Source organism: Empidonax traillii, unplaced genomic scaffold (genome assembly GCF_003031625.1).
Source record: "Empidonax traillii isolate 1590-97213 ecotype Southwest subspecies unplaced genomic scaffold, ASM303162v1 scaffold447:size986111, whole genome shotgun sequence".
Lineage (NCBI taxonomy): Eukaryota > Metazoa > Chordata > Aves > Passeriformes > Tyrannidae > Empidonax > Empidonax traillii.
The window spans coordinates 516,072-535,605 of NW_020955640.1; the positions used below are offsets into that span (position 1 = coordinate 516,072).

The 19,534-nt window shown below is 38.5% G+C and overlaps 1 protein-coding gene across 1 annotated transcript in view; it reads right to left on the reverse strand.

Moving 5' to 3' along the window:
* Nucleotides 1-2,615: 2,615 nt before the first annotated feature.
* MAPK12 (mitogen-activated protein kinase 12) overlaps nucleotides 2,616-19,534 on the reverse strand; it is a 34,509-nt gene continuing 17,590 nt past the window's right edge. The window contains exons 5-12 of the mRNA XM_027894914.1: nucleotides 14,980-15,009; nucleotides 13,310-13,357; nucleotides 9,660-9,774; nucleotides 8,953-9,024; nucleotides 6,775-6,854; nucleotides 5,926-6,004; nucleotides 4,213-4,386; nucleotides 2,616-3,419 (exon numbers count right to left, since the gene is read on the reverse strand). Of these exons, the coding sequence (XP_027750715.1) occupies nucleotides 3,349-3,419; nucleotides 4,213-4,386; nucleotides 5,926-6,004; nucleotides 6,775-6,854; nucleotides 8,953-9,024; nucleotides 9,660-9,774; nucleotides 13,310-13,357; nucleotides 14,980-15,009 (669 nt within the window). The 3' untranslated portion in view covers nucleotides 2,616-3,348. The remainder of the gene's footprint in view (nucleotides 3,420-4,212; nucleotides 4,387-5,925; nucleotides 6,005-6,774; nucleotides 6,855-8,952; nucleotides 9,025-9,659; nucleotides 9,775-13,309; nucleotides 13,358-14,979; nucleotides 15,010-19,534) is intronic.

Consider the following 19,534-nt stretch of genomic DNA (forward strand, 5'->3'; position numbering starts at 1 on the left):
TGCAATGTTAAGACAGAGAAAAGTTCATCTCAGCCAATAAAGGATTTTAGAGCTTGACTTTAGTAAAGTGAAGGTGGGGGAAGTGAAAATGCCCACTGAAACACTGGCATTTAGGAAGACAAAACAAAGCAGTTTCTCAATTAAAAAATGCTCCCTCCAAGTCCGACTAACATTTGAGCCATCCGCATCATCTCCAGACTTAAGATATTTACTAGAATTTAGGACACTGAATTCCATTTAAAATATAGGGGCAGCATCTTCAAATAAATTCTGACATTTTCCAATTCCCATTGACAGGCTCTATCAAGACCACTAATTTCAATAGGCCTTTTTCCCCCATGACTTTTAAGAGGACCACAGAACACAGTCCTAAGAAAGCACATCTACTCTGTAAAAAATAAGGTTCCTATTTAAAATAGAAGTGTAGACCGAGAAGAAAGTCTATAGGGTAAAATGGGGTATGACTCTTAAGTGTTCCCTCCTCCAAGATCTGTGTGGAAAAATGTTTTGATTCTATGGTTGGGGTTTTTTTCATCCATTCCTGAAACTGTAGTTTCTAATGACTTGTCAAGTTCATGAATTCAAGGTTTCTGTTACTATTTATCTCTCTAGGTGTCCATCTCAGCTAATCAATGCTCATCACACTTTTTAAACAAATGCTAGTATTTACAGGTGTTTAACTTAAACATTCATTGAAAGAAACAGAATAACTGTGCCTTGATTATACTTATGGTTTATATTGGATATTAAAGCAAAAAACTCCAAGTAACTTCTTAATTATTTTCCAGTTACTACCTGCTAAGATCAAATATCTTCCTTCACATATGTTTCACTTAGTAGTAGCACACCCCAGCATACTACACTGGGAATAACCCACATCCAAACAGTCAATTATAAAGACATTTCCTTTAAGAAAGACGAGCAATTTCTGATAGAAATTCTTCACAAAGGTTTGCCACTTGCTTTTTCCTACCTCTCAGAGACCTTTACAAACTAAGCACCTAGGAAAATACAGTAAGAGAACAGTAAAAAGGACATCATGAAGCGTGTAACTGATCTATTCCATCAGGAAGCTCTTTCTGGTAAGGCACCTCACAATAGAAGGTCTGAAGGTTTTTCCAAGTAAGATCAGTTCAAAATGCTAAAAAAGGAAATAATTGTTACTGTGCACCTGTTAACAGCTCTGTACACTGTGACCAAAATGATTTGGCACAAGTATTCCCAATAAGCAGGTGCAGTGCAGCATTTTGGTCCTCATTTCATTTTCTGTAATGTGACCTGTATGCAGCTTTCTTTCTAAAATCAGCATTGCTGATTCTATAACCATACATACTCTGAGAATATTTACTTTCCCAGTGATCATTTCAATACTAAGATGCTAGAGAGCTTACAAAATTTAAGAAAGTCTGAAGAGTTTCTCCCCAGAAATCCTTAATCCATAGTCTACTATACAACGAGACTGCATTGTATTTAGAGAAAATATGAGATGCCTTGACAATGAGTGTATATGCAGGGACTGTTTACTTAGTGTTTGTGAAATCTTGTCCTGCTACACTGGTTACTTTAAAAAAATCTAGGACATTGAATCACAGAATCAACTATGTTGAAAAAGACCTTTGAGACTGAGTCCAACCTATGACCCAATGCCACCTTGTCAACTAGACCACGGCACTAAGTGCCACATCCAGTCTCTTCTTAAAATGCCTCCAGGGATGGTGAATTCATGACCTCTTTGGCAGTCCATTCTAATGTCTGATCACTCTCTCTGTAAGGAGAGACATTAGGAAGAATTTCTTCCTAGTGTTTGATCTAAAACTCCCCTGGCAGAGCTTAAGAAAGGGGAGTGCCCTCTCATCCTACTGCTGGTTGCCCAGGAGAAGAGATCAACCCTTACCTTGCTCCAAGCTCCTTTCAGGTAGTTGTAGAGAGTGATGAGGTTTCCCCTGGATCTCTTCTTCTCTAGGCTAAACAGCCCTAGCTCCCTCAGCCTCTCCTCATAGGACTTGTGCTCCAATACCTTCACCAGCCTTGTTGCCTTTCTTTGGACATGCTCCAGCACCTCAATATCCTTCCTAAACTGAGGGGCCCAGAACTGGACACAATACTCCAGGAGTGGCCTCACCAGCACTGAGTACAGGGGAAGAATCACTTCCCTGGTCCTGCTGTTCCTGATCCAGGCCAGGATGCCACTGGCCTTCTTGGCCACCTGGGCACACTGCTGGCTCATGTTCAGCTTCCTGTCAATCCAAACTCCCAGGTCCCTTTCTGCCTGGCTGCTCTCCAGCCACTCTGTGCCCAGCCTGTAGCACTGCAGGAGGTTGTTGCAGCCAAAGTGCAGGACCCAACACTTGGTCTTGTCAAACATCATACCATTGGATTCAACCCATTTATCCAGCCTGTCCAGATCCCTCTGAAGAGCCCTCCTATCCTCCAGCAGATTGATACTCCCCCCCATCTTGGTGTTATCTGCAAATCCCCTCACTCAATCACCTCATCCAGTTCATCAATAAAGATATTAAATAGAATTGAGCCCAACACTGATCCCTGGGGGACACCACTGGTGACCAGCCCCCAACTGGATTCAGCCCCATTTACCAGCACTCTCTGGGCCCAGCCCTCCAGCCAGCTCTTAATCCAGCAGAGAGTGCCCTTGTCCAAGCCATGGGCTGCCAGCTTTTCCAGTATTCTGTGGGAGATGGTGTCAAAGGCTTTGCTGAAGTCCAGATAGACCACATCCACATTGACACTTCCCTGCTTTTTTGCCTCTTGCCCAGATCTGTCAGAACTGTCTGGAGCTCAGGTTCTCTTCCACTCACATAGGACAGGGGAAACAGGCATTCATTTGAGCTGTGTCTCTGCTACCCACTGCAGTAGCTGAGGTAGCAGAAGATGATTAGCATTCCAGGGCTTCTTAACAGAGTGAAATATTCCAGAATAAATCACATGAATAGTTCTTGCATTCAGGATGGTTCAGTGGCCTTGGAGAGCAGTCACAGCACATCTCTGACACACTCTGTGTCTTAGTTTGCTTAGGGGGGTAACTTGTGCTCTTGTGATCTCTGAGTTGAAGAATTAGTCCTAACTGCTCTCTTGAGGATGGCATTGGGCTTATCGCAGTCTGAATCCTTTTGTCCAGAAGGAAGAAGTCGTAGTTTCTGGATATTTTTGAAATGCTACTCCCAAAGGCACCAGCTTCCACATGCAGAGTAAAAAACATAGCTCTTTCTTAGAGTGCAGATGAAACAGATTACATACAGTTTATTTATAAAGTTTTATACACCTGAAATGTCAGAAACATTTACAACTCTTCTGCTTTCTTCAAAGTTCTGAAAAGATTAAGTCATACAATTACACTGCTGTCTCCTTTGAGTCTGATGTCTGTGATGGCTTGAAGTTCAGTATCTCTTTATATGTAATGCCTGGAAAACAAAAGAACAGACAACAGTGTTGCTGGTCTAATCAGAAAAGGAGTGCACAGACATGAATGAGCAAGGTGCAACTCCCAGCACGACTAGGCTCTGATCTAGCTCAGGAAGAGAGAGACCTCTTCAGGCAAAAAGAGAGAAAGAGTACAAAAAGTGAATCAAGGATCATTTTCCCACCATTTCAGATTTGAAGAAGAAGCCCAATAGTAAAATGGTATAGGTGGCTTTCAAAGGGACGCAAGCATTGACTTTAGAGGATAGTGGGCAATATCATCAGGAAGAGCTGTGGAGCACATCAGCTTTAAAAGTCAGGTCCTCACTTAAAAGCTGAAATACAGACATCAGGCATTAGATGAAAAGATTCAGATTTAAGTCTCTACTGACATAGATATGTTTTCTCTGCCTGAGAGAATCTAACTTTGAGGCCAGCAAGCATTGCAGTCCAACAGAGCCAACAGTCAAAGGATCTGTTTGCCTGTCCTATCCACTGGCAGGCATGTTTCGGAAATGGTTTCTTTTCTATGTTGCAGAAGATGGGAGGACAGACATATGAAGAAGCGGGAGAAGGAGGAGAGCCTATGTTAGGAGGCAGAGAAGAAACCTTGAAGAGCATTCCAGGAGGACTTGGTACTTATCAGAACTCAGTAAGTAACATTTCTCTACCTTAATGCTGTCTATTTACTGTTCAATCGAAAGCAGAAGAGGTGATTTGTAAAGGGGAACATTCCTATTTCTGTATATCCTTTCGATCTGGTTATTTTTGAAAACATCACAAAACTAAACTCACGCTTCCACTCATCTAGCGGAAGATCCATGTTATCAAATGTGTCATCATATTTCTCAGCTTCAATTTCTTCCTCAGGATCATGGATTGGTTCAAAGTAAGGATGCATCAAAGCCTCAGCTGCTGTGACTCGCTTCTCTGCATCCAGCACCAGCATCTTCTCCAAAAGGTTTACAGCTGTTGCACAGAAAACAAACAGTGTATTCAAATCATGCAACTGATTCCACTTGTACACAGTAACATTGCCCTGGAGGTATTTCAAATAAATACATGGAGTTATAAAGTGGAGGAGTCCATTCTATAGCCAGTGGGGCCCATCTGCATGACAAATAGTTCTTTGAGTAAGCTGGGATATGTCCAAAGCCTGATACAATGCAGAGGTGCTCCCTTGCTTCTGTATGCAATACATATAACACCTCAGCTTCTGGCTCCACGACCACTGTGGTTGGGGCTTTCCCAGTGTCTTTCATCACTGCCACCATGTTGTGGTTCTAAGGTACATCACCACCTGGCAACAGCAGAATGAACAGGTGAACAGCTAATGAGAACTGCCCCATATGCGACCAAATCCAAGCCCAAGAACACTTTGAAGTTCACTGAGACAAGCCAGTTGTCCATGCTCAGAATTTCAGAGCTGACCTTATCTGCTATGCAGTTTTGATCTCAACCAAAATAATCCATTAAAATCTTGTGTGTTTCCCTCTGGGGGATTTTGGATCAGGTCCATTGTTACACTCTCAAAATGTAAACAGGGCTAGTGTAAACAGGTATGATGAATGATTTATTTTCTGTTTTTCTGTCCTGACAGGATGTACATGGGTTGGGTGGAGTAACTGAAAGGAAGCAGAGACAGCAGTGTGGGACAGGATGCTTCAACTCCTGCTTGCCATGCCACGTTGTGTATTCTCTCCAGCCTTCTCTTCCAGATCAGAAGCAGCCAGATGGCCACAGAAGTGAGAAATGTGGTTTGCTGTAGATGGGAATGTCAGTGAGCTAACCATGCAGTCAGGGTAAGAGCTGTTTATTAATCAAGTTTATCTCTACAGCATCTGAAACTAAAATTTTAACTTCTTAAATTGTAAAGATTCAATTATCCTAGTTCATATTCTAATAAAACTGGCTTTGTGAGTGTTAAGGTCACTGAAGAATTGATAAGATTTTGGTAGAGTCATCTCAGAGCTCTGGCTGCCTTGGGCCATGTCACAGTTATGCACACTTGGTATGCTCTTCTGGCTGTTTATACATATCGAGTCCAAGCCAGTGCTTCTCAGGAATGCACAGATGTTTCTTAGGATGTATTAATTCCATTACTAAAATGTCAGCTTTCTATTTTCTTGCAATTCAACTGTGGATCCAATTGAGCTTTCAGAATTGTATTTCAGAAACAATGCAGGGAAAACATAATACAGAGAAAATTTTATTACATGTATTTAATCTACCAGGGCTCTTGGAAAGCTGCTCAAGCAAAACCTGTAAGCAGGTGCTGGATCAAAACCTGAAATACAAGATACTTTTTTTTGGTGCTTCTAAGAAACTGATTCCTGGAGAGGTTTAAACTTCACAAAGTTCAACCACTACAGTCAAAACTATGATTTATGGAAAGCAAGAGATAGAATAGTACAAGAACCATCCCATCACTTATCACATGACTGATACTACTGCTGCCTCCAATGCAAACAAAGACCAAATTGTACACATCCACGCAAACTACCTTACCCAAAGGATTCGCATACTTCAAGATGGATGCAAAATCTTTCTTCTGGACTTTTGGGAGGCTTTTGATATAGTTTTTTGCCTCAAAAGAAACATGAATATTAAATTAGACCATTACCACCTTTGTAATGTGACAACATTAACTATATGCTTGATAGGTAACTCAACAATGCTGTGATAGCACACTACGAATGCATTTTTTCTGTGTCATAAATCCTAATGATATTCACCTACTCACGGAACAGAACTTCAAAAAATAATCAAACCTTAAAACCATTAGAAATTATAATGTAAAGCTTTGATTATTAGTGCTCCATATTTAATATATTAATAGAATAAATATGTATGAATAATTTTAAAGAATATCATAGTGAGTTTACAGGAATCTCTAGAAGTGAACCTTATACAGTAATTCATTAGTATTTAAATTGTACAGTTAGTCTAAGAATAATTATAGATTCTTTGTAGTAAGGGTTTGAGGATTCTAGAAGGACACCCATATAAGAACAGGAAACAGAGATATTGGCAAATAACTAGGTTTTCTGAATATCTTTATGCTTTCAGTACCTCTCCAATAAAAGTAGTAAGTTATCAGCTCAACTGTTTATATGGTACACACTGGAATTTTGAAGTATTTAAATATGCAGATTTTTCAACTGTTCTGATAATTTTCTGTTGTGTTGCCCCCCATCTCCAGTAGCTATTGTGGGTGTGCAGAACATTTCAAGGCAGAGCGTTACCATCAGGGGTATTTCAGTAGTCAATATATATTATCCCCGCCAGTTTAAGAACTGAGCATGGCTTAAGTAAAATTAAGACAAGTAAAACCAACTGACAAAACAGAATACTCACATCTTGACTGTGCAATTTTTGAACAAAATCTTGAGTTGGTGTACCTGTTATTTTCATTATTTCTGTGAGTTGGTCCAGATCTGAATATCACCAATAAGGAAAAAACTCTTTCACCCTGCAAAAATAATGCTTTTCTTTGCTGTTGGAGAATGAAGTTAAAAAGTCTCAATTCACTGACTAAACAGAAATTTATAAAAATGAAAGTCCTCCATTTTTCTTGCAAAAGGCAAAGACACTAAAAGCACCTGAAATCAATACTATAATACTATAATCTGGGAACATATAATTGAATAATCTTCAAAATTTTGTAATAATATCAGGTCTCTTCTATATTTTTGGACAGAAATCAGTCCAAAAGTAAATGGAGTATCTGAACAATCAACATACATATTGCACACACTGCTCTGGTCTATCCAATACTTAGGTGACATAGAGGCAGGAAAAATCACAGGGAATATAAGGTGGTATGATAACTAAAAAAAATCAGAGGAAAGCAGTCTGTATTAGTTCTTCTCCATACTGAGAAACATCAAGAGAAGAAAAATTAATCCTTTTCCTCCTTATTTCCCACATGCTTAACTTGATGCTGAGATGTTGGAGACATTGGGGTGAGGTATCAGAACACTCCCTAACCTTCAGCGTCCTAACCCAACAGAGATTCATCAGCAATGCCTTTAGCTGTTTAAGAGAAGAAACAGCATATTTACAGGAGGGTAATGCTGCAGAGAAGAGCTATATGGTTTGCTTGCTGCTCTGGTAAGAGCAGCAGATAAGAAGCTAGAAGCTAGATCAGAGCTCAGAGCACATATAGAAAAAGTCAGTGGTGGATAATACTAACAAAATTAAATAAATAAATAAAACCTATACCAAGTTGGCAGAATAACCTATTCATAATTCTAAAACAAAAATCCCCTAAGTTAGCTGTATTCTTATTCACCTACCCACAGCTGAACCCATGGCTGCATTTCCCTGAGAATAGGTAATACCGAATCATATACTCAAAGGCCAGCAATGACTATTATACTGGGATCATTTCCTTTGTAACATAGAACACAGAACTTTGGCCAACAGTTCTAAAATCTCCAGAACCCAGTATGACTAAAATACTAGCTCTTCCACTTTTAAGGCTTATGGTGCACCATGAAAATCCTGACTCATTTGTTTTCTTATTTAAATACCAGAATGCTCAAGGTTATCATTAGTTGAGAAATGCTGTGTTAGCCAACAGGCATTTTAGTATTTTCTTGTTAAGAACTAATGCATACTTAAAACCTGTACAGCCTAAAAAAGTCTGATGTATTCTACTTTTCCGTAGTTCCTGCCATTTTTTTTGTGAACACAATCTTTCTCTTGAAAGTTTTTCTTCACAAAATGAGAATAATATGATCCATTCAATGAAGTCCTGATATTACATGTAAGTACTTAAATACAAATATAACTAAAATTAAGATATTACATGTAAGTACTTAAATACAAATATAACTAAAATTAAGCAATTACAATTCTGTAAACAAGTATTTGCAGGTAAGTGATTTATTGACTGCAATTCCACAAGGGAGAAAGTAGCACAGTATGATAAGGCTGAGCTGTAAACAAAAAAAAGGTAAAAAATCATTGATGTCTTCTAGTAACACTGTCCCTTATTAAGTATTGTAACTACTACTGTCAATGAAGTATCACTTGAAGATGAATTATGGCTTAATCTTAACGATTTTCTGAATTGCTCAGCAGTGAAATGATAGAACTAAATGTTTTCTGTAAATCTACATTTTACTAGATGTTACTTACATAACATTTTTTAATGAAAGCCTCAAATAGCATGAAAAGGAGTAGCTTGTGCACATAAATCATATACCTACAGAAGAGTCTTCTGTGCATGTTCTGGAATCTGTCACTAAAAAAATAAATATTGCCTTTCTAGTACCACAGAACCTTTTACCTGATGATTTGAGATGTGATTCAAAGATCACCTCTATTGAAAACCCCACTAATACAAATTTTAATTGGCAGATGTGCGAAAGTGGCACAGATATGTAATAACCACTTAATGAGAAAGGTGCAAGCCATTTTACTATTCATTTCAATTTATACTTATCAATTTTTGAACAGACTTACTGTGTCACAGAAGAACCTCTCATAATTTTCTTACATTAGTGTCATAAATTCAATGAAGGATACGATCATTTCCTTTGAACAGAGGCCTCCCTGTTATCATCTCAGCCATTATACAGCCCACAGACCAGATGTCAACTGAAAAAAAGACCAAGAGGTATATTAAACTGCAGATTGCTTGTTCGTTTAAATGCCCATAAAGTTTAATTTAAAACATATTTTAAAGAAGTATAAAAATTATCTTTACAGCCTGTTATATAATAAATGTGTGCCTTGCCAAGTATGATGAACAGCAAAGGTAGAACTATCAGACTTTCTAATGAGCAAACTGGAGATAATCTCAGAATATGTGGAGTGAGTTTCTCAGTAACAAGCAGATGCACATGGGAAGTAAATTTTCAGTGCTTTCAAAAACTTTCACAGTTATCCCAGTGTTATCTGAATTCCCTTCATATGCTACTTTGAGTGGCAATTGGCACATCTTTGCAGGAACATAAGAACAGCGACCAAACTGTTACACCTGTATACATTTAAATAGGTTTTTTTCCAGTGACCTTGGCACTTTCTCTTACTCTCAGAAAATACATATAAAAACCCCCAAACTCACAACCACCACACGATTACCTGAAATTTATCTACAAGGAAATTTTGCATTATTATATTGTCATTTTCACCTCCATTTTCTCACTCATTTCGGAAACAAGTGGTTGTTTATATATTGCCTGATTCAGTGAATGCTTTAGCTCTGTTAAGACACTTCTGAAGATGCTGACCTGTTTGAGTATAATGCATCCAGTTAAGGATGACCTCTGGGGCTCTGTACCACCTTGTAACCACATAACCAGTCATCTCACTGTCTGTATGCCTTGCTAATCCGAAATCCAGGATCTGTAGTGGAAGCACAAAGAATATCCTGATCAGACAGCTAGTTATCTAGTTCAGACAGATGTTACAAATGTAGAAAATAAAAGAAAAAAACAAAACCCAAAGTGGAGTAATCTGGAGAGATTGATTTAAAAAATCAAGACAGAGGTAGAAAGGAGCTTTGCACAATTATTTTATAAGTTACATACTCCTATAACAACACCAAAAGCTGTAAAGCCAGTAAAGAAAATAATAAATTACTAACTTATTAATTAAAAAGATAATGGACATATTCAATGCAAAACATTCCCTGACCACAGAATCACCATCGTATCATGTTACAGCTAAAAGAACAGCGTCTACCTAAGGTGTCCATTGCTCTCATATCCCAGGTGGCACAATTACTCAAGAGTGTGTTCCAATAGTATTCTGAAGTAAGGAGTAACTGTTATTTCTATTCTAGCAGTAAATCATACAAGGGAAGACTTCCTCTGGGTCACACTAAAAATCTGCAACAAGAGTAGCGAGTTATCATCATTTAGTCCCACCAAGTTTTCCCATCCTCCAGTATCAACTACAGAGACACTTTTGTAAGAAATGCAAGATCAGTGCAATTTTTTATAGGGTTATGCGCAATTCAGCTTATTTCTAAGATTCTCAGATATTTATCTCTAGGTACAGCAATGTGTACAGCAGCAAGATTAAAAGTGAATGTTATGGCCTTTTGTCAGCTGTTACAAAGTTTGCCTTAAGAAAGCCCACCTGCATGGACCATCAAAAGATGGTGCCAAAAGATGCAGCCAATAGCAAGAGAATTCCACTCTGTGAAGGACAATCAGTTTGTATTTATCAGAAATTTCATGCTTCTAACGAGAAACTTGGGTCTTGAGTAAGTAAAGTCTGTTCAAGATAAATCACTGTCACCCTGAATATGCAGCTTTGCATGAACAGCCATTAGTTGCCATATGTATCAGGCCTCACATGTATACTGACAGGACAAAATTTTTTACTAGGACCACCTGAGTATTACTATACCAAGAGTGATGTTTTTGTAATGCTCTCTACAATTAAATATTCTAAAATATTTCAGGGTAGTTTCATCATTCCCTGACAAACATTTTAAAATATTTCAAGGTAATTTTATCATTCCCAGGCACTAACAGAAAGGAAAAATACATTTTCATTCACAGATCAAAAGTACAAAATGTTATGGCTTATCTTTATTGCCATACTTGAAATACCATTTCCATATTTTCCCCACAGCTGCTGATTACCAACCAGTTAAAAAACAGGAATAGGATGCAAAGGGAGACATTTTTACCTTACATTTGATTATGGCTGATTCTTTAGATGCTGAAGATTTACTGGACACAAAATATTTGCACTGCCAAAATATGCTTTTATATGTGACTTTTCAATTTATTCTACATATTCAGCACACATTGTTTTCCCAGTAACATGGCAGGGAGGGTGGAATCTCTGCTTAAAAACCTCCAGGGATGGTGAATCCACCACCTCTCTGGGTAGGCTGAGGCCTGCAGCATCCACTGACCTGCCACGTGGAGGCTGGGGGAATGCTGGCCGTGTGTGTGTCAATCCTGTTTTTTCTAAGGGACGTGGTGAGATTTGTTTTACTAGTTATTTTACTAATTCTCGGGTTTGATTGCGTATATCTGCTCGGTGTCCTTTTTTTTGTTCCCTTTTATTCCTTTTCCCCTTTCCCTATCCCTTCGGGGGGTGTTTGGATTCCCGTTTGCTGTGTACATAGCATCTTAACTGTAATGTACGTAAAATATATAATTTTTTTATATAACTAGCTTGATTTTCGAGTTCTTCAATTTATATGTTTTTTTTTTCCTTTGCCCTGGGGGAAGTAGGAAGGGGGAAGAGAGGGGCTGCTACTGGGGGGTTGGGCATTTGGCAGGGAGCCAAGTCCAAACCATCACAGCACTGTAGCAGCAGAAACAGCTAATAGCTGAACTATAGGAGACTGAATTCAGAATTGTCTCCCTTTAATGAATTCCTTTTTCTTACTACTTCAGTTAAGAGCAAAAATGAAGCAGGAATTATATATTCCTGCTACAAAATACACTGAAGTCTACATGCAATTGATACTGCTGATAGCTGTAAAAATGCAAAGAAAACACTTTCAAAGATGTAAGATACTCTTGTTCACAGTGAGCAGTATGTGATTCCTTCCATGCTTGCCTGAAGTGATTAGCTGCAACACATCATAAACACAGTTCTCCATTACAGTTCTTATCTGACTGCAACCATCACATGATTTTTTCTTGAAAAGTACTTTAGTTGAGTGACTGCATAAAAAGTATACCAGTATGCATTGCAACATACACATCATACAGGAAAAGGGTATTAAGCAACGAGGCTGGTGAAGGGACTGGAGCACAAGTCCCATGAGGAGAGGCTGAGGGAGCTGGGGTTGTTTAGTCTGGAGAAGAGGAGGCTCAGGGGTGACCTCATCACTCTCTACAACTACCTGAAAGGAGGTTGTAGCCAAGTGAGGGTCAGTTTCTTCTCCCAGGCAATCAGCAGTAGGACAAGAGGGCACGGGCTTAAGCTCTGCCAGGGGAGGTTTAGGTTGGATATTAGAAAGAAGTTCTTTACAGAGAGAGTGATCAGGCATTGGAATGGCCTGCCCAGAGAGGTGGTGGATTCACCGTCCCTGGAGGTTTTCAAGATGAGGCTGGATGTGGCACTGAGTGCCATGATCTAGTAATCACAGTGGGGTTGGATCAAGGGTTGGACTTGATGATCTCAGAGGTCTCTTCCAACCCAGTTAATTCTGATTAATCATGATTCTATGATTACTGACATGCTCCTTCCCTTGGTGTGGGCAAACAACTGTGGCATGGCCTGCTGTCAACACCAAACCCACAGGAGCAGTTTCAGTTCTTACACTGCCTGTCATCCCGCTGGAGAGACTCAAGTCAGCAACCAGTCTAATGATGCTGTGAATGTAATAACCTGTGGCACTGATTCCCTTATAAGAAATCCTCTATATCCTGGAGATGACCCCATCTCTCCTCTGCTAACACTGGGTACAAGCTTCCTGGAGCATCCTATCTGAACTAAATGTTTTCAGCTGAGACATCCTGGGCAAAGCCTCTAGCTTCAGGCACAGCCATTTCTTGGGCTTGATTCCAGAATGATCTCAGAAATTGATCATTACCTCTGCTGTTCTTATGAATTGCACATTTGAGTCAGTCAAGGACATTCAAATGGGGGATAAATATTTACTATTCAGTGTTTTATTTCTTCAACAAATATTTAATTATTATTGTGATGACTGAAGTCAGACAGATGGGAAATTACTTGTAGGGAGCAATCTCTTGTAATTTTTTTCAAGTTAGTTACCATTGCCCATCTAATCCTCTTCTATTTCCTTTTCCCATTTTCCCCTGTTTCTCCATGACTTCTCAAAGCCTATGGGCTAAAAACTTGGCCCGTCACTGAAAACAGCCAGCATGTCTACAGCTGTTGCACCCATTGTCTTGTCTTCTAATACATCTGGCTGCTTTTTCAAATAAACATACCTTACCTTCAATTCACAGTCTTCATTTACTGCCAAGTTTCCAGGCTTTAGATCCTGTAACCAAATTTAAAATGGATGTTTTTTTTTTTTTATTATTTTACACCAAGCACAATAAAGCACTCTTTCCTGCTTTCTTTCTGTCTTTTTTTTCTTTCTGGTTTTATAGTTTTCATGTAACTATTTTGAACAGCAACAGGTAAAACAATGTCATAACAAATCATACAAACAAGGACACAAACTTGCACATGTTTGGCTTTTTCCCAGTATATTTCCCTCCCATTCCCCCCCCCCCCCGAAAAAATCAAATATTTTTTTCTGCTACAAGTCAGGAAAATACGTGCCAGTGAAGGAAGTCACTCACCTTTCTTTCTATGAGTGTGGTTTGGCCATAAATTTGCTGCATTTAATACTAACACCACAAGTTAACAATTCACATATATATTTCTGGACTGTACATACTGCATTTCAACATATACTTTATAAAGGTTGCATACCCTGATAGACTTAGAAGGAGTACTGAAGGAATCAAACAAGGTTTTACATAAAAGCCTATGCTTTCTTCTGCAGGAAAACCAATTTCCTAACAAAGACCATTGAACTGCGACATTAAAAAGTATTCACTTAAGTCTCTTTAGCTACCGTGGGGACTTCTAATGATCTTCAAAAGATGTACAGTTTAGCAAAAGGGAAGGATACCGGCAATGACTAAGACTATATTGCAACAGCAGTGACTCAGACATGTGCACTTACAAACAAATTTTCCTTCAGCTTTCTCAAAGCTTTGTTTGATACACTTTAGCACAAGATGTTTAAAAGTATCTTGTCTCTAAATTTTTAGCAGGCAATCACCTGTTTTATAAAAAGCTGTTTCAAGATCAGAGGGGCCTTGGAGAGAAACAATTTGATGCAAAGAACCTTTAATGAAACCAAGAAGTTCAAGGGAAATCAAGTGGGAGCTTAGAAAAAGACTAAGCAACGGTAAATTTAGACCATGATCACAGCGGTTCCAAAAATAAAATTATATTCCATCATTTTATCGGTTTGCATAGTTTCCATGTCCAGCTTAAAGCTGCTTTACAATGTGCACTTCCTATGGTGCTCTTGATACTTCATTACAAATGGACAATTTCTACTATTCTGATGCAGTTTTGGGGGGAAATATGCTGCTTGGTACCACTTGAGCATCATTCTGAACTCCTTCACAGCACAAAGTGATTTTAAGTGGACTTAGACACAAAAAAAATTCAAAAGTAATAAAATGCTTAATTTCTTGCAATAAAAAGTTGAGGTTCTCAAGGCTTTAAAAGTTTGGAAAAGTTTGGACAATTTTTTCAATTTCTATGGTTCCCCCCCAACTTTGAACACTAACATGATGTTTAAATAAAATCTAAATATTGCTTTTAAAAGTTTACTCTTCATTAAAAACAAACAAACAAACAAAGAGAAAAAGCTCTTATCCATCCCAATTTAGGCACTTGCAGGGACTTACAACTCAACTTCACAAAGTAATTTAAGAAATCCAAATTTAAGCTGTATTCAGTGCAACTTGAATTCCCAACTTACACTGATGTAGCCATGCCACCTTTTGTTCTTATTGAAGAAGAAACCAAAAGCTTACACACAAACATCACTCACATTATCAAAATATAAACATCTGTAACGTTGTTCCCACTTACCCTGTGAATTATGCCTGATGAGTGAATATACTGTAAAAAGAGAAAGTATTATTTATTCATGAAGTCCCAACTTTAAGAAGTTGCCTAGGGTAGGGCAGAAAGTACTTTTTCATGGTGTTAAAGTAAATGGAAATTATAAAATGTTTGCTTATTGCCCAGATCTTTTTAGCTATGGTTTTAATGTTTGCATAATTAAACTAGTATTTTGCCCTTTCCCTCCCTCAATAATGAGAAATCACTAAATCAGTTTGAGTACTGCAACAGATCATACAATTTCTTCTAAGTCTTTCCATACACAAAATACCGGTTTCAGTTAATTTTTGGCATTTATATATATATATATATATATGTATCAGAATAAAACCTGCTATTTTATATATCAGAAATGTTCTCTTGCAATAGATGTCTCTGCTGTGCCATTGTAGTTGTAGATTCATATGCTTCAGCAGCACTGACTTTTAAGAGATCATTAAGCCTGGGAATAAGGCCAGTCAAGGCCTTATCTGAGAATTCTCACTCGATGCTTCAAAATTTCCTCAATGAAACATGGAAAGGTCAAGTTACAAGACATTCTCCTTTACTTGAATATTTTCATCATCCTTTCAGTGATCTATTTAATGGCTCCCATGGCTAGTTCTTCTGGGAGGACACTTGATCGAATGCACATGTTTGAACCCATGACTGTCACCAAATGCTCCCCACTGAGGTATGCAGTTCCTCTCACCAGCTGAATGATGTCCTAGAAGAGACTATTTTCATCATGGATAATAAAGGGAGGCTCTAGTAACTAGTTCAGACATAGGCATCTCTTGCAAGGACAGAAATGCAGCAAGTTGTCCTGAACTGAGGACATGCTTTCCAAGACTGGCCTGGGAGGTGCTGTTACTGCTCACTTAAGGTGTGGGGAACTACTCTGAAAACCCCATAGATCATACTGCTGCTGACAGCTCATACTACTGACACTAAGCAACAAAAGAACAATAAAAGCTTTTAAATAAAAAGAATCCAGAAGAGATGGATAAGATGCACCTGGAGAATTTTCATTTTATTCTGCCCTGAAGAATGGGACAATAACTGGTAAAAGCATTACTGGGAACCAACTCTCAGAGCCAGGAAAGACCAACCAGAGACAGTCAGCATGGCATCACGGAAATTCACAGAAGGAAGGAACTTTGCAGGGTAACTGCAAAGCAGCCACAGCCCTTGCAATGACCATCTTCCTTCCCAGCAGCCCTCAGGATAGGCAATTAACCTCATGAATGTAACAGTCCCTCTGCAAAGGGGTCCTTGTAATCCAGCTGATGAGGGGACCAGGGAAAAGAAAGCAAAGCTACAAAGTCAATTCTGCACAATGTCTACTTGCATTTTAAATTATTCCAATTTCGTCTAACTGAAGCCTCTTTATTTTTCAGCGCAGATGCTTAAAATATTATACAGGCTGTTTTCTCTGATAAAACTGTACATAGTAGGAAATAGTTGGTTATTCTGCACCTAAGAATGTAGCACGTAGAATCAGGAATTAAAGGGTCTGCACCCTTCAGAGTTTTAAAGTACATCTCACCTCTCTGGGGGGAAGAGTGTGGTTTTGCCGGCATTCTTACTGCACTGAAGGTTTTATGTGTGTTCACAGCACCAAAATAATGTTAACACTTTGGGGAGGGTTCCTTTATTTTCTAAACACTCCTCTTAATACAACATTACTGAGATTACATGAAACAGCATTTATTATTGATGCTAATGTACACATCAGCCTTTCTATAAGCTGAAATACTCCTGCTGTGTTGCAGTATTTCTTTAACAACAGCAGAATTTTTTAAACTGCATTTTATTATCTCCTGGCAGGTAGCAGCACTGGAACTATGCCAGACTTCATTCAGAAAATTTTCCATTTCTGTTCAATAACCTTCTGAAACGGGATCCTGCTCTTACTGATTCTTCTCAATAAATTAGCCATTTATCGACAGCTTTTTCATTCTTAAAATGGCAAAAAGATCCAGACCAGAGCAGACATACACTTCACAATGTTATTACCAATTCACATGAAATATTTGGTTCAAGAACCCAGTTAACGTAAGGGAAGTTCCTTGGAGCACTGTGCGTTACCTTAAGACAATTTTTGGTAGTATGCATAAATCCTGGCATGCAAGTTTCAGATTGTGCTAGGAAGCCATCCAACAGTCATCTAAATTTTAAGCATTCTTGTCTGTGTATGTAATCTCTACACAAAATAAAAAGCTAATCAAAAGGGAATTAGGAAAGACTCTGGAGAAAGTGTTCTAGGCAACATGCAAAATGAAAATGAAGAGCAACTCGGCAGGGAAATAAAAATAGAAGAGGAAATGGCAGAGAGTGTGAAGGGAAAAGAGAGAAGCAGAAAAAAACCCCAGCATAAATGTGAAGAAAAGGCAGTAAATATGGATGAGAAAAGAAAAGAACTGGAGCAGGTAAATCTTATTATTAAGTATGGCAAAAGAAGCTCAAACAGGTATTTGTATGGCCCAAGAGTTTTCTGTTCCTTCTCAAACATTGTATGAATAAAGCAAGAGAACTGACAGCCACCTCCCCAGACCTCTATAGATGGGAACCCAGCTGGCATTCCTGCAGAAGAGGGACCCAAGACTGAAAGTGCTGGAACCTCCAGCTGCTTTCCACCTACATACAGACACATATGTTTATCTTGCCTTCTGTAATCTTTGACAATACACAGCTTTTCTGTCAAAGAAACAACAACAAAAAAATATTAAAGCCCTTCCAAGTTGCAAGCTCATACTTATATAAAATTTAATGCCAGCATAGGACCTGACTAGTAAACAGACAAAGGAGAGGCATGTCACTGTTTCTAAGTGGTAAATTGTGATAAATTACAAAGCTCACTGAAGAAAGGAAATGAATATTTCATTCCCTGTAGAAAGAAGACAGTAAAATGGTAAGAACTGATAAACAAAGACCTCTTAGACTTGCAGAACAAAGGCTGAGGGCTTGATACAAATCTTCCTGAACTCAGTATGACCTTTCTATTGACCTCAATTTATACATATTTTTTAAATCAAGCCTGTTGAGCATTTGATATACAACCAATCCAGAACCAGTCTACAGGTATAATGTGGAAACAAAGCCTGTGAGGAACCAACTCGTGGGCTTAGCAAAAACCTCTCTTATGCCTTTACAACACATCAGTCATGCGAAGTTTTCTCTACATGCATTTAACTGCCACATGTAAACAGGTTGTTACAGTAAGATATGCAATGTGACAAAAATGAACTGCCTTCTTGCCTCGACAAGACATAAATAGAGATACCATAAATTTCTCATATATTTTACACAAAGGACAAATGCATATTGCAGGTTACATCATTCACACAAAAACCCCGATCAGAATAGAGTCCATCTAAGTTAAAAGCTTGGGGAAAAAGGGCATTTTACAAATGCAAGGCTAAGCTTGGGAGGCTGAAAGAGTTTTATCACAAAGATATACAGGGTAGCATTCTCCTTCTCAGGTGTTGCAAGCATTTTTCCCTTACAATGCCTCAACTAAGCTCTAGCTAAGTGTATGTTTGTTCCCCCTGCCCTGCCAAAAAAACAACCTAAGTAAACAAAGATGGGTTGTTTTTAATTCAGATACAGTAGACCTTAAAAAGTACAAGATTTTTCATTCAAAACTTAACAAACTCTTTGTAAAACAGCTAATTTACAGATACTTGTAAAAGAATAAATGAATTACTGACTTATTCTCTTTTTTCTCTGCATGCCAGCAACACTGCTTTCAGCTTAACACAATTCCTAGCACAGACAGGGATACAAGAATGTTCCTCAAGCAGTGGACCACTCATATTTCTTAAAAATATTTCCAGATAGGTGTATATTTCTGGCTGGATTAATTGGTTCATGAAAAATCCAGAAGTTAATGGAACAGATAAAGTAAAGACTGTTCTCCAGTGTTTAGTGTGCAGTAAGAAATGACAAAACAGAGTCTAGTAGCTGAATAATGTCTTATCTCCTGCGGGCAATTTTGAGGTAAGTACACTTGTGCTCTCAAAAAATATGTGGGAAGAGACAAAATATTCAAGTAAACCACTTCCTATAGAAGATGTAACACAGTTACAGAGATCAGAGATACATATTTTGTAAGATTATCTCAGCATCCCTGCTGGTTGCCACATAATTGTAATGAGCACTGCCTTTATTTTTATTAAATCTAGGGAATAGCAGGGAACATCAAGAACTTCCTGCTCTTCTCCTCTGTGCTGGATGGACCTTGGCTGATCACCAGGTGCCCACTGAGCTGCTCTTTCATTGCCCACTCTCAGCAGAATATGGGGTAGAAAATACAGTGGAAAAACTCATGGATTGAGACAAGGATAGGGAAACCACTCACCAGTTACAACCATGGGCAAAACAAACTCGGCTTGGGAAAAGTGAATTAAACTTATTGCCTATTAATAACAGAATAGAATAGTTTGAAACAACAACAAAACTAAAATACATTCCCCCCACCACTTCCTTCCTCCCAGACTCAAGTTCACTCCTGATTTCTCTCCCTCTTACCCCCAAGTGG